Source organism: Stegostoma tigrinum, chromosome 36 (genome assembly GCF_030684315.1).
Source record: "Stegostoma tigrinum isolate sSteTig4 chromosome 36, sSteTig4.hap1, whole genome shotgun sequence".
Classification (NCBI taxonomy): domain Eukaryota; kingdom Metazoa; phylum Chordata; class Chondrichthyes; order Orectolobiformes; family Stegostomatidae; genus Stegostoma; species Stegostoma tigrinum.
Window position 1 is genome coordinate 1803412 of NC_081389.1, and position 13516 is coordinate 1816927.

At 42.6% G+C, this 13516-nt stretch overlaps 1 protein-coding gene across 1 annotated transcript in view; it reads left to right on the plus strand.

Moving 5' to 3' along the window:
* LOC125446926 (dnaJ homolog subfamily A member 4-like) overlaps nucleotides 1-13516 on the plus strand; it is a 33784-nt gene that overhangs the window by 4608 nt on the left and 15660 nt on the right. The window contains exon 3 of the mRNA XM_048520940.2: nucleotides 12161-12341. Coding sequence (XP_048376897.2) covers nucleotides 12161-12341 — 181 coding nt within the window. The remainder of the gene's footprint in view (nucleotides 1-12160; nucleotides 12342-13516) is intronic.

The window sequence follows — 13516 nt, forward strand, 5'->3', positions numbered from 1 at the left end:
TTCAAACCTCTAGGTATCAAAGTACCCCAAAAACTGATAATCGCCCTAAGACAGCTAATGACAAACACAGTATCATATCCCAGTTTTGCTGGTTTTAGGCAATATATAAAGGCCTCAGTCCTTGCATAGTAGCAATATAGGCGGAACCAAAAGAAAATTTACTGTACCGATACATGAGTACCAACTAGCCACCAAGAGACACGACCAATTCTCACTTGCCTCACTTCACACATTCAATGACGGACACAGATTTGTCTCTGATAACACATTGATAATCGCACAAGCCAAACACAGACATGCCTGGGAATTCCTGGAGGCCTGGTATTCCAACTGGAACTCCAAACTACTGGGAAACAAAACCGGAAGTAATATCAACCAGCTCCAGCAAACCGAGGCATACAAATAACAAGTGGGACAAAATACTGACCCCTCACCAGAGGCGTGCTGGCTATGTTACCTAGCAGGATGACGAAATATTTGCAGACAAATTCACTGGCTTGGCGAGCACGTCTACAATCTCAGCCACGAATTCTGATACAAGGGTTAGTATGTAATGAAGCAGGAGGTAGCTGAGGCCAGATCCTTTGGATTTCAGATGTGGATGGGGTTGGCGATGAGGTTTAAAAACTCAAGATTTTGGAGAATGGGAGGGGGTGTGGATTTGCTGAGGCAGAGGGGCCAAGGTTGGATTTTTAAGGTATGGGTTCAAGACATTTTTGGGCCTCATGATCAAAGGAATGATGTGTTTGCTTTGGACAGCAATTCAGAGAAGGTTCACATTGATCCCAGCGATGACTGACTGGTTGAGGACTCTTGGGCCTGTGGCATTTGGAAGCGTGACGGGGAATCTGATTGAAATGTCTGGAATACAGAGAGCTGTGAAAATGCTCCCACATTCCCAGGGGAGGCAATGGCCTAGTGGTATTATCGCTAGACTATTAATCCAGAAACCCAGCTGATGTTCTGGTGACCTGAGTTCAAATCCCACCATGGCAGATTGTGGAATTGGAATTCAAAATGGTCTGGAATTAAGAATTTATTGATCACCATGAAGTCATTGCTAATTGTCAGGAAAAACCCATCTGATTCACTAATGTCCTTCAGGGGAGGAAATCTGCCACTCTTGCCTGGTCTGGCTTACATGTGACTCCAGACCCACAACAGTGTGGTTGATACTCAGTTGCCTCTGAAATGGCCTATCAAGCCACTCAGTTGTACCAGTCTCTACAAAAACTCAAAGAAATGAAACTGGACGGCTCACCCTGCATCGACATAGGCACTGGAAAAGAGAATGGCAGAAACAGCCCTGTTGACCATGCAAACTCCTCCTCTCTAACATCTGGGGCTTAGTGCCAAAATTGGGAGAGCTGTCTGAGCCTGACATAGTCATACTCATGGAATCATACCTTACAAACCATGTCCCAGACATCACCATCACTGTTCCTGGATATGTGAAACCTTGCTGTCAGGACACACCAGCACAGGGGCTGGAACAGTGGTGTACAGTCAGGAGGCAGTTGCTCTAGGAGTCCTCAACATTGACTCTGGACCCCACCAAGTCTCATGGCTTCAAGTTAAACTGGGTCAAGGAAACCACCTGATGATTACCATGTACTGTCCTCCCTCAGCTGATAAATCAGTATTCCTCCATGTTGAACAACACTTGGAAGAAGCACTAAAGATAGCAAGGGCACAAAATGTATTCTGGGTAGGGGATTTTGACATCCACCACCAAGAGTGGCTCAGCAGCAATGCTACTGATCGAGGTGGTCGGGTCCTAAAGGACATAGCTGGTAGACTGGGTCAGCAGCACGTGGAGAGGGAAAAATATACTTAACCTCATCCTTACCAATCTGCCTACTGCAGTGGCATCTGTCTGACAGTATCGATTAGAGTGACCATGGCACAGTCCTTGTGGAGATGAAGTCCCGTCTTCACATTGAGAACCACCTCCATCATGTTGTGTGGCACTGTCACCGTACTGAATAAGACAGACTTCGCACAGATATAGCAACACAAGATTTGAGCATCTATGAGGCGCTATGGGCCATCAACAGCAACAGAATTGTACTCCAGCACAATCTGTAACCTCCATGTCCTGGCATATCCCCAACACAACCATTACCATCAAGCCAGGGGATCGACCCTTGTTCAATGGGCAGTGCAGGAGGGTATGCCAGGAGCAGCACTAGGCATACCTGAAGATGAGGTATCAACCTGTTGAAGTCACCAAACGGGTCTACTTGCATGCCACACAGCGAACGCAAGTGACAGACAGAGCTAAGCGATCCCACAACCAATGGATCAGATCTAAGCTCTGTAGTCCTGCCGCATCCAGTCATGAATGGTGGTGAACAATTAAACAGCTCAAGGAGGAAGCTTCACAAATATTCCCATCCTCAATGAGAGCCCAGCACATCAGTGCAAAAGATAAGGCTGAAGCATGCGCAGCGATCTTCAGTCAGAAGTGCCAAGTGGACCATCCAGCTTGGCCTCTTCCAGTAGCCCCCAACATTAGATACCAGCTTCAGCCAATTTGATTCACTCCACATGATATCAAGAAATGGTTCGAGGCACTGAATACTGCAAAGGCTACCAGCCCTGACAATATTCTGATAATAGTACTGAAGACTTGTGCTCCAGAACCTGCTGCTCCCTTAGCCAAGCTCTTCTAGTACAGTTATAACATTAGTATTGACCTGACAATGTGGAAAATTGCCCAAATATGTCCTGTGCGTAAAGCAGGACAAATGCACTCTGGCCAGTTACTGCCCCATCAGACTCCTCTCGATAATCAGTAAAGTGATGGAAGGTGTCATCATCAGTTCTGTTAAGCAGTACCTGCTCAGTGTGGGTTCTGCTAGGGCCGCACAGCTCCTGACCTCATTACAGACTTGGTTCAAACATGGACCAAAGAGCTAAATTCATAAAGTGAGTGACAGCCCTTAATATCAAGGCTGCATTTGACAGTGTGGCATCAAGGAGTCCTAGCAAAACTGGAATCACTGGGTATCAGGGGCAAATGTTCCAGTGGTTGGAGTCATACCTGATGCATAGGAAGATGGTCGTGGGAGGCCAATCGTCTCTGCTGCAGGACATCTCTGCAGGAGTTCCTCAGGGTTAGCGTCCTCAGCCCAACCATCTTCAGCTGCTTCATCAATGACCTCCCTCTATCATTAGGTCAGAGATGGGGATGTTTGCCAACGTTGCACAATATTCGCCATTCATGATTCTTCGGATGCTGAAGCAGTCCATGTTCACATGCAACAAGATGGGGACAATATCCAGACTTGGGCTGGCAAGTGACATTTGTGCCACACAAATGCCAGGCTGTGACCATCACTAACAAGAGATAATCTAACTACCGCCCCTTGACATTCAGTGGTGTTACCATCATTGAATCCCCCACTATCAGCATCCTGGGGGTTACCATTGACCAGAAACTCAACTAGACTCACTACGTTTACAGACGCCACAATAGCAGGCCAGAAGCTGGGAATACTGTGGTGAGTAGCCCATCTCCTGACTCCTCCAAAGCCTGCCCACCATCTGCAAGGCAAAAGTCAGGAGTGTGATGGAATACTCCCCACTTGCTTAGAGGAGTGCAACCCCAACAGCACTCAAGCTTGACACCATTCAGGACAAAGCAGCCTGGTTGACTAGATCCCCAAGCATTCACTCCCTCCACCACTGACGCTCAGTAGCAGTAGTGTATACTATGTACAAGATGCACTGCAGAAATTCACCATAGATCCTCGGACAGCACCTTCCAAGTCCATGACCACTTCCATCTAGAAGGACAAGGGCAGCTGAACACCACCACCTCCCGGTTCCTTTCCAAGTCACTCACCGTCATGACTTGGAAATATATCACTGTTCTTTCACTGTCGCTGGGTCAAAATTCAGGAATTCCCTCCCTAATAGCATTGTGGGTCAACTGACATTAGGAGGAATGCAGCGATTCAAGAAGGCAGCTCACCACCACCTTCTCAAGGGCACCTAGGGATGGGCAAGTAGTGCTGGCCAGCTAGCGACACCCACATCCCACGAAATGAATAGGAGGAAAAAAATGAGTGGGAGAGACTTGGAACTGAGGACGAAGCCTCAGTGAAGGGGTGACTCTTTTAAAACTGAGATGAGGAATTTCTTTAGTCAGAACTTGGTGATTCTGTGGAACTCATTGCAGAGGGCTGTGGAGGCCCAGTCATTAATTGTATTTAAGAGAAGTTCTTGATTGGTGGGAGGGTGTACAAATCAAGGGTTGTGGAGTGAAAGCAGGAGAGTGGGGTTGTAAAAGATCAGCCATGTTTGAATGATGGAGCAAATTTGGGCCTAATGTTTAATTTTGCCCCTACATTTTATAGTCTTCTGGATTGATGACAGTAAATTAGGAGAGAATGTGATTTCCAAACCATGATCAAATTTCAAAAGATACATTTTTTTTAACTTTTGTGCTAGGGGCTAATGAATAAGGGCTTGCTTGTCCAAAACTTGTGCAGGAATCTTTGAATCCCACTGTAGAGGAGATATTTGAAACTGTGCCACCTTCTTCAACACCAGAGTGCCAAGTTCTGCCGTTTTAAATGTTTAGATCCATTGATAACTAGAGGGCAGGTGAGTGAATGGCTGTTTGGGGTAGGTTTGGATGGGGTGTCAGCAGTGGCAGGCTGTGGGTTACAGGACTGATCAGGCAAGAGCAGTGGGTCAGAGTCAATGTACGGTTGCCAGTGGGGTCAGATTTGGGGTGTTTTGTTGAGTTGGGGGTGGAGAGAATTGGTAAGTACGGGGAGGAAGAGGCAGGGTTCAATGGTTACTCAGGACGTAGGACATAAAGTCAGTCAGGTCCTTCTCAGATCTCTTGACTTAAGGTGCTTTTTCAGAGTTCCAGATGCCAGAGAAATTGTCAGTGCCTCATTTGGGATTTCTGCATGGTTTCTGTGTGCACCTGCAGTTTAAGCTCCTGCAACAAACCTGGCCATCAGTATATCTGGACCATGATCACCCAAGATGGAGAGTTAGGGTTAGGTCAGTGAGCATGTTTGTTTGGCCATTAGTTTATCAGGAATAGGATCTGGGAGAGCAGGAAGTGGGTTTTGCTAATGTGCTGAATTTTGAAGGGGCGAGGGAGAAATGTGGCTGAAAAGTTGGATGTGGTTCCCTTTCAAAGCTCTATTGCTAAAATATACAGTGTTTTAATGCATACCACACCAGGATCTTGACTGCTTGCTTTGTTGCTACGTTAAGGTATGTATTTAATATCGTGTATCATTGTTCTTTTGAATAACTACATGGTAAATGTAGACTCTGCCCATTATTTCATTAAAATTGAGACTGATCTAAACTAATGTTGCTTGTCCTCAATATACTGCACTCTTCCATCTCCCTTGCCACCTTATCAGGGATGGTATCACAGCTGTAAAAAGGGAGGTCGTGGAGGAGGGTTTGTCCACTGAGAGAGTGTGGGTAGAAGTCAGAAACAGGAAAAGAGCAGTCACTTTGTGAGTTTTCTGTAGACCCCCAATAGCAACAGAGACACTGAAGAACATATGGAGAGACTTTTTTTTCCCTCTTTGGAGAGGTGCAGAAGTAATAACATTGTTGTCATAGGCAACTTCAACTTCTCTAATATAGACTGGAACCTCCAAAGTGTAAATAGTTTGGATGGAGCAAATTTTGTCGAGTATGTTCAGGAAGGATTTCTGACTCAATATTTAGATAGGCTGACTAGATGGGAGGCCATATTGGATTTGATACTTGGCAGTGAACCAGGTCGGGTGTCACATCTTGGTGGGAGTGCATTTTGGTGATAATGTTCACACCTCCCTGATCTTGATTATAGTCATGGAGAGAAATAGGAGCAGATGGTATGGGAGAGTATTTATTTGAGGGAGGAGGAATTAACAATGCTATTAGTCAGGAACTACAGAGCACCAATTGGGATCAGATGTTCTCAGCAAAATGCATGATAGAAATGTGGAGGTTGTTTAGAGAGTAGTTGGTTCAGGTTCTGGATAGGATTGTCCCACTGAGGCAAGGATAGGATGGTAACATTAGGAACCTTGGATAACAAGACATCTTGAACACCTAGTCAAGAGGAAGAAAGAAGCCTCCTTAAGGTTGAGGAAGCAAGGATCGAACAGGTCTCTAGAGGTCTACAAGGTAGCCAGGAAGGAACTGAAGAATGGACTTGGGAGAGCTAGAAGGGGGTGTGAGAAAACCTTGACAGATAGGATCAGGGAGAACCAAGACTTGTGTGTGTGGGTCAAGAGGATGGCTTGTGTGTATAGGGGCAATCAGATAGTGAAGGGAATTTCTGTGCAGAGTCGGAGGAGGTAGGGGAGGTCCTTAACGAATACTTCACCTCAGTATTCCCCAATGAGAGGGGCCTTGGATGTTTCTGAGGATACCATGAAACAGGCAGATATGCTCGAACAGGTTGATGTTAGGAAAGATGTGCTAGAAATCTTGAAGAACGTGAGGCAAGTCCCCTGAGCCAGATGGGATATACCAAAGGTTACTACGGGACGCAACGTTGCTGCCCCTATGGCAGTGATCTTTGCGTCCTCACCGTCCATAGTGGGATTGACAAATGTCATTCCCTTGTTCAAGAAAGGAAATGGGGATAATCCTGGGAGTTACAGACTGGTCACTCTTTCTTCTGTGGGCAAATTATTGAAGAGGATTCTGAGATAGTTAGTTAGTTATTTTAGATTACTTGGAAAAGCACAGTTTGATTAGAAATAGCCAGCATGGCTTTGAGGTTCAGGTCATGCCTCTCAAGCCTTATTGAATCCTTTGAGGATGTGACAAAACACTTTGAAGGCAGAGCAGTGGATGTGGTATATATGGATTTTAGCAAGGCATTCGATAAGGTTCCACATAGGCTCATTCAGAAAGTAAGGATTCAGGGAAATTTGGCTGTCTGGATACAAAATTGGCTCTCCAGTAGAAGACAGAGGGTGGTAGTAGATGGAAAGTATTCAGCCTGGAGCTTGGTGACCAGTGGTGTTCTGCAGGGATCAGTTCTGAGACCTCTGCTCTTTGTCCTCATTTTGGATGAGGAAGTGGAAGGCTGGGTTAGTAAGTTTGCTGATGACACGAAGGGTGGCGTTGTGGACAGGATGCAGAGCTGGGCAAAGTAGTAGATGGAATTCAATGCAGAAACATGTGAAGTGATTCATTTTGGGAGGTTGAATTTGAGTGCAGAATACAGGTTTAAAAGCAGGATTCTCAGCAATGTGGAGGAACAGGGGGATCTTAGGGTCCATGCCCTTAAATCCGTCAAAGTTGGTACCTAAGTTGATAGGGTTATAAAGAAGGCGTATGGTGTATTGGCTTTCATTGACAGGGAATTGAATTTAAGAGCCATGTGGTTATGCTGCAACTCAGTAAAATGCTGGTTAGACCAAACTTGGAATATTGTGTTCCGTGCTGGTCACCTCATGATAGGAAGGATGTGGAAGCTTTAGAGAGGGTGCAGAGAAGATTTACTAGGATGCTGCCTGGACTGGAGGGCAGATCTTATGAGGAAGGGTTGAGGGAGCTAGGGCTTTTTTTCATTGGGGCAAAGAAGGATGAGAGGTGATTTGATAGAGGTTTACTAGATGAGTGGCATAGTTAGAGTGGATAGACAGAGACTATTTCCCCAGGACGGAAATGACTGTTATGAGGGAGCATAATTTTAAGGTGATTGGAGTTGTGTAAGGGAGATGTCAGAGATAGGCTCTTCAAAGTGTTGGGTGTGTGGAATGCACTTCTGGCAGTGGTAGTGGAGTCAACACTTCCTAAGCAACTCCTGCATGGAGGATAGTAAAATGTAGGGTATGCAGGGTAGATTGACCTTTAGTAAGATAATAGGTTGCTACAACATTGTGGGCCGAAGGGCCTTTACTATATTGTTCTATGTTTAAACACGCTGATATCCCTTCAGTTTACTTTCTCCCCTAGCTATTGAATCCGTGTTTGTACTTTGACATTTCTTCTTATTGGAACTAAGATTTAATGGACAAGTTGAAAGACGTGGTGTCCTCCTGCATCTGTGTCTGGGAAGTGGAACTAGTGGGTTTTGATGTTGCTAAAGAGTTCAGGATTGTTATCCATTTAACTCTACTACAGACACAGCATGTTAATGGTGGAGGTGATGGACATTTAGGCTAAAGAGTGAAGAACTAGTCGAACTAATTTGTCTTGGTTTGTGTTTGATTTCTCTTCAGCCTGTAAAGATTATTTATTACACTCCTAAATTGCATCTTCAAGGTGGTGGAAACGCTTTTAATGTTAATAGTTGAGCCAGTTTCTTTAAAAATACTCATGACTGATTCAAATAGCTGTGTTATTTAAGTTTATCCATGCAGTTATTTCTGACCAGTGTGCAATACTGGTATGTTAATAGGTTCCTTGCATGATCTTTAACAATCATGTGAACCTTGGTCTTCAGCTGAAACCTGTGTATTGGACAGCTCTTGCTGAATGCATGTCTGGTCTTGCATCATTATCTAGAAAATTGTGAAGCAGTGGATCTGAATATCATTACAAACAGCCTCATTTCAGACTTGTGATCCAACCAGTACATTTAAATTGCTACTTGAGTTTTCCAGGGTAGCTATGTCCTGAGGCTGAGCTGATTAATCTCCCACTGTCACAATCAGGCAGCTTTGGTCAGGCCTGTCTGCAACCACACAGTGTCCTTCTAATCTCATTGACTTTGGTTTTACCAGGGCTCCTTAATTATCTAGTGGTGCTTTCATATCAGGTGCAGTCATTGCCACAAAAGCTGAATTTCACAACTGAAGTTATTATCGTGGCAAAAGTCAAACAAAGCATCAGCAAGTAGATTAAAATGTTCTTTTGTAGCCACTTACTCCTTTTGTATTTTGGTTAGGTGTAGACTGATGGAGCAGTAATTGACCAGGTTAGATTGTCAGACCTTTGGCCAGTACCTGTTGAAAGATCAGCATCAGCATTCTGATTTCTATCCCTTCCATTGCATCAGAATGCACGAAAATGTTCAAAATCAATTGATTGCTCATCATCCTGACTTTTGGTCGTTTATTATGTTGATATTTATCGTTCCTTCCCCAGCTTAGTATGAGTGATTCTGCTTAGTTCATCTCTTGCCTATCTATGATGTGTAGAACCTAATCAGTAGAGGTTTCTGTTCCTGCTGTTGTCCTATTGCGTACTAGAATTTCTAAAGGTAGAACCCTGTTTTTACTTTTTCAGCTATGTCTGTTAGCATCATCTGCAGCTGTGGGATCAGTTTTCAAATGTAGTTCATAACACCCAAATTAACATGCACAACCTCTGCTGACTGCTCCGTACTCTCTACGGTTAAACATTATATCCACCTAGCAGATTAAAAGTATTCTCCTCAACATGTATCACCAATTCTATACCCTCCCTGGTCGCTGTTTGTAACCTTAGTTTCCTAATTGAGTTTAACATTGGAAGCCTCACTGTTGATACAGACCTTCTCAAACTTCTTTGCATTGGAAGCACCTCAGTCCAAGAAGCACGTGCATGTATACACATGTATAAAAGAAATCAGGGCAGGACTTGCATAGTTAATGGAAAGGTCCTGGGGGTGTTGCTGAACGAAGGTTTTTTGAAGTGCAGGTCCATAGTTCCTTGAAAGTGGAGTTCCAGGTAGGCAGGGTAGTGAAGAAGACATTCAGTATGCTTGCGTTGATTTGTTGGTGCATTGAGTACAGGAATTGGGAGGTCATGATGTGGTGATGCATGACATTGGTTTAGCCAGTTTTGGAGTTTTCTGATCTTCCTCCTGCAGGAAGGATGTTATGAAATTAGAAAGGGTCCAGAAAAGATTTACAAAGATATTACCATGGTTTGAGGGTTTGAGCTGTAGGGAGAGGCTGGGGCTATTTTCCCCTGAAGTGTTGGAGGCTGAGAAAAATTTGAGGAGCATGAGTAGGATAAATAGGCAAGGCAGGATTGGGGGTTGGGGTGGTGGAGGAGGTGTCAAAAACAGAGGGCATAAGTTTAGGATGAGAAGGGAAAGATTTAAGAGACCTAAGGAACACCTTTTTCACGCACAGGGTGGTGACTGTGTGGAATGTGCTGCCACAGGAAGTGGTGGACGCTGGTACAGTTACAACATTTAAAAGGCATCAGAATGAGTATATAAATAGGGAGGGTTCAGAGTGGTATGGGTTAAATGCTGGCAAATTGGACTAGATTTATGAGAGGTTGCCAGCATGCATGAGTTGGACTGAAGGGTCTGTTTCCATATCTGACTACCTGGAAGGAAAGCTTCTTTTTTCCCCCAGAAATGGAAGAAAGTAGGTTTAGAAGGATGTTGAAAGAGGTGAGTAAAGGATACGTGGAAATAATCAGACCTAGCACTGTCTATGACTGAGACCTGAGAGTCAAGAGCAAAATATTATGGATGCTGGAAATCCAGGGCTGGTAGTACTCTGCAGGCCCTGCAATATCTACTATGAAAGGTAATTGATCTTAGCTCCATTTCACCCGTTGAATACTGTCAGCCCTTCTGTTCACAGTATTTTGGTCTTTGACTGGGATTAGAAACGCATTTTAGATGGCAGCTTTGAGGGAGTTGCTACAATAGGGTTTGAAGGGAAAGGATTTGGCGATGGACACTAAATGCTGGCCTAGCTAGTGGTAGGCACATCCTATGAACACAAAGTAACAAGATAGTGAAATTGAAAGGAAAGAGCAAGGGAGAGTTGAGATAGGGCTTGAAATCACCTAGTGTAGTCACAAAAGATGAGGGAAGATATCTCTGGGTGCTAGTCACTTGCCATCAGCTTTTACGAATCAGGAGTATGATGGATACTTTTTTATTTTTCTTTGTGCCCAGTGCCAATAATACTCCAAATTTAACACCATCCAGGGAAAACTGCTTTGAAACATTATGAATCACTTCAATTTAATTCCTCCACAATCTATGTACTGAGTACAATGTATACTATGATACATATTGCAATACAAAAATACTTTGTGTTGAAGGGCAGGCTGAAAGTAATAGGAACACCACCTTCCATATTCTTGTCTAAACCATGCATATCCTGACTAGTAAGTGATTCTATTCCTTCACTTTTTAAGATCAAAATCATGGAACTTCCTTAGTAATACACCATCTTTTGGTCACACAGCACAGAAGAGATCCTTTAGCCCATAGTCTGTTTGGTTGTCAGTTAGAGATGCTTAATAAATGCTGGGCTTGTCAGTGACACCTGCAATCTGAATTAACACCTGGTTCTTCAAAAAGCTTGTTGAAACCTGGAAATACCTTGATAACTAGGACTGGGAGGTTTTAAGTCATTGGGCTAAAAGGAGAGGGTTCAATTACATTTAGTTTGGAATTAACATTTGGATGTATGTCCAGTTACAGCACTTCTCAACAGAACCATATATACAGCTTAAATTGTTCATGTTTCTCATGGTAATACCTGCTATCAATAAGAAACATTTTAAAAGCCTTTGTGGTGTTCATAATACCACCTGGGAATGTCAAGTTTTATCAATGGCAGGTCATGACAACCTGGATTTTGAGTCTTGGTTTTGTACACTGTCCTATGGTTCTTGTTAAAACTGTATGGTTGATTTCTTTGAGTTTCTCTTGGTTTCCAATTTACTGAGTGACAGTCTGTAATCAAATCTGTTTTCAAAATTTGCTATTTAAACTGGGTGGTTGTAAGGCAAATCCCTGATTATTTATAGCTTTATGTGACATGTTATGGTGTTCATAGCATTTTTTTTTGTGACACCAGTTAACTTTTTAGACTAAATGTTTGTCTAGATAAGCAAGATTCCTGACAATCTGGGCACTTCTTTTGTTATTAAATAACTTCATTAATACAGTTTTGGAGTGGTAGCCTGGTTGGAGAACAATAGCCTGATATGTGTGTTCCAATGGTAATTTTGTTTAAGGCTTTTTTATTGTTATGTTGGTTTCTAATCTTATTCTGAAAAAAAAAGGATTATTTTACTTGTGGTTTTTGGACAAAAACTTGTTTTCCAATATTTTTTCTTATTGCTGAGCAAATAAAGCATTTCAAAGATAATGACCTTAACAAAATCTATTTTGTTTTGAGTTTGAGATGTTTGTACCTACAGTAGATATTTCAAGTGCTTTTGTTCATTTCTAGTTACCTTCTTTCTTGCTTCTTTTTAATAGTTCAAGCTTATATCACAAGCCTATGAGGTTTTGTCAGATCCTAAGAAGCGAGATCTCTATGACCAAGGTGGTGAACAAGCCATTAAGGAAGGAGGAGTAGGGGGTGGTGGTTTCTCCTCGCCCATGGACATCTTCGACATGTTCTTTGGTGGTGGTGGCAGAATGCAAAGGGAGAAAAGAGGTACATGAAGTAATTTCCCTAGTTCATTAGAGACTTGGGTAGGGAGAAATTTCTATCAAATCACCATGTTTGTAGAAAGACACGGGGCCACTGAGCAAACCTGCCATTTTTTTTAAACCTGTTGTATCTTGAAAATAAGAATTCTTACTGGAACCCTAAAATTTCCACCGAGTTGTCCATATAATATTCCATTTCTCTAACATCAAATCTTTGACCTTGTAAAAGTCTGTGCCATTTTTAGAACTTGTTTTATTTTACATAAATTTTAAATTAAGTACTGTACTTAAGAGAACTGTTTTGCACAATATTGCAGATGCTGAAATCCAAAAAATGGTGAGAATACTCTGCAATGTAGAGCAACATGTGCAGAGAGAAAAACAAGTGCAAAAGTTAACACTGCATGTGACCTTTCATAAGAACTGGGAAAATTTTGAAATACAACAGGTTTTAAACAAATGCAGAGGCAGGAAAATGGGTGATGGAGGAAAGGGACAAAACCTCCGACAGGTTGGAAGATTAAATAATAAAAAAATTGATTGAACAATAGTTGATGGTTAGTGGACAGTAGAAGAAACAATTAGTGCAGAAAACAGCAAAGAATAATCATAAACTGAACATGCACGTTATGATTGAAAATTGTTGAACTTTATTTTGATCAGAAGGCTGCAAAGTGCCTTTTTGACAGATAAGTTGCTGTTCCTTAAACTTCCATTGAGCTTCATTGGAAGTGAAAGGGCTACAAAACAGTAATAATCAGGGCCTCAGCTTCATCTAGATTCCATTGTAGTTTGCTGCAACTCAGCTTAATTTCTTGCTGAAACCAAGTTGAGCTTGTTAAAATTAAGCAAATCTAAAGAATGCCTTTCATTTATCCATCTACTATAATAAGTCTTCAACTTATTACCAGATGTGCTGTTTAGAAAAATGATTAGTTTATTTTCCAATAAGCCCAAGTATAATGAAGATTAGAGTGGACAGGGTAAAGATTCACCAATGGAAATGGTTTGAAGTATATATTGCAAAGGTATTTTCAATAATATTCAGTGTGATTCAATAATGCACCTTCTGTTTATACCTGTGCTACATAGAACATAGAACATTACAGCACAGTACAGGCCCTTTGGCCCTCGATGTTGTGCCGACCTGTCATACTGATCTCAAGCCCATCTAACCTA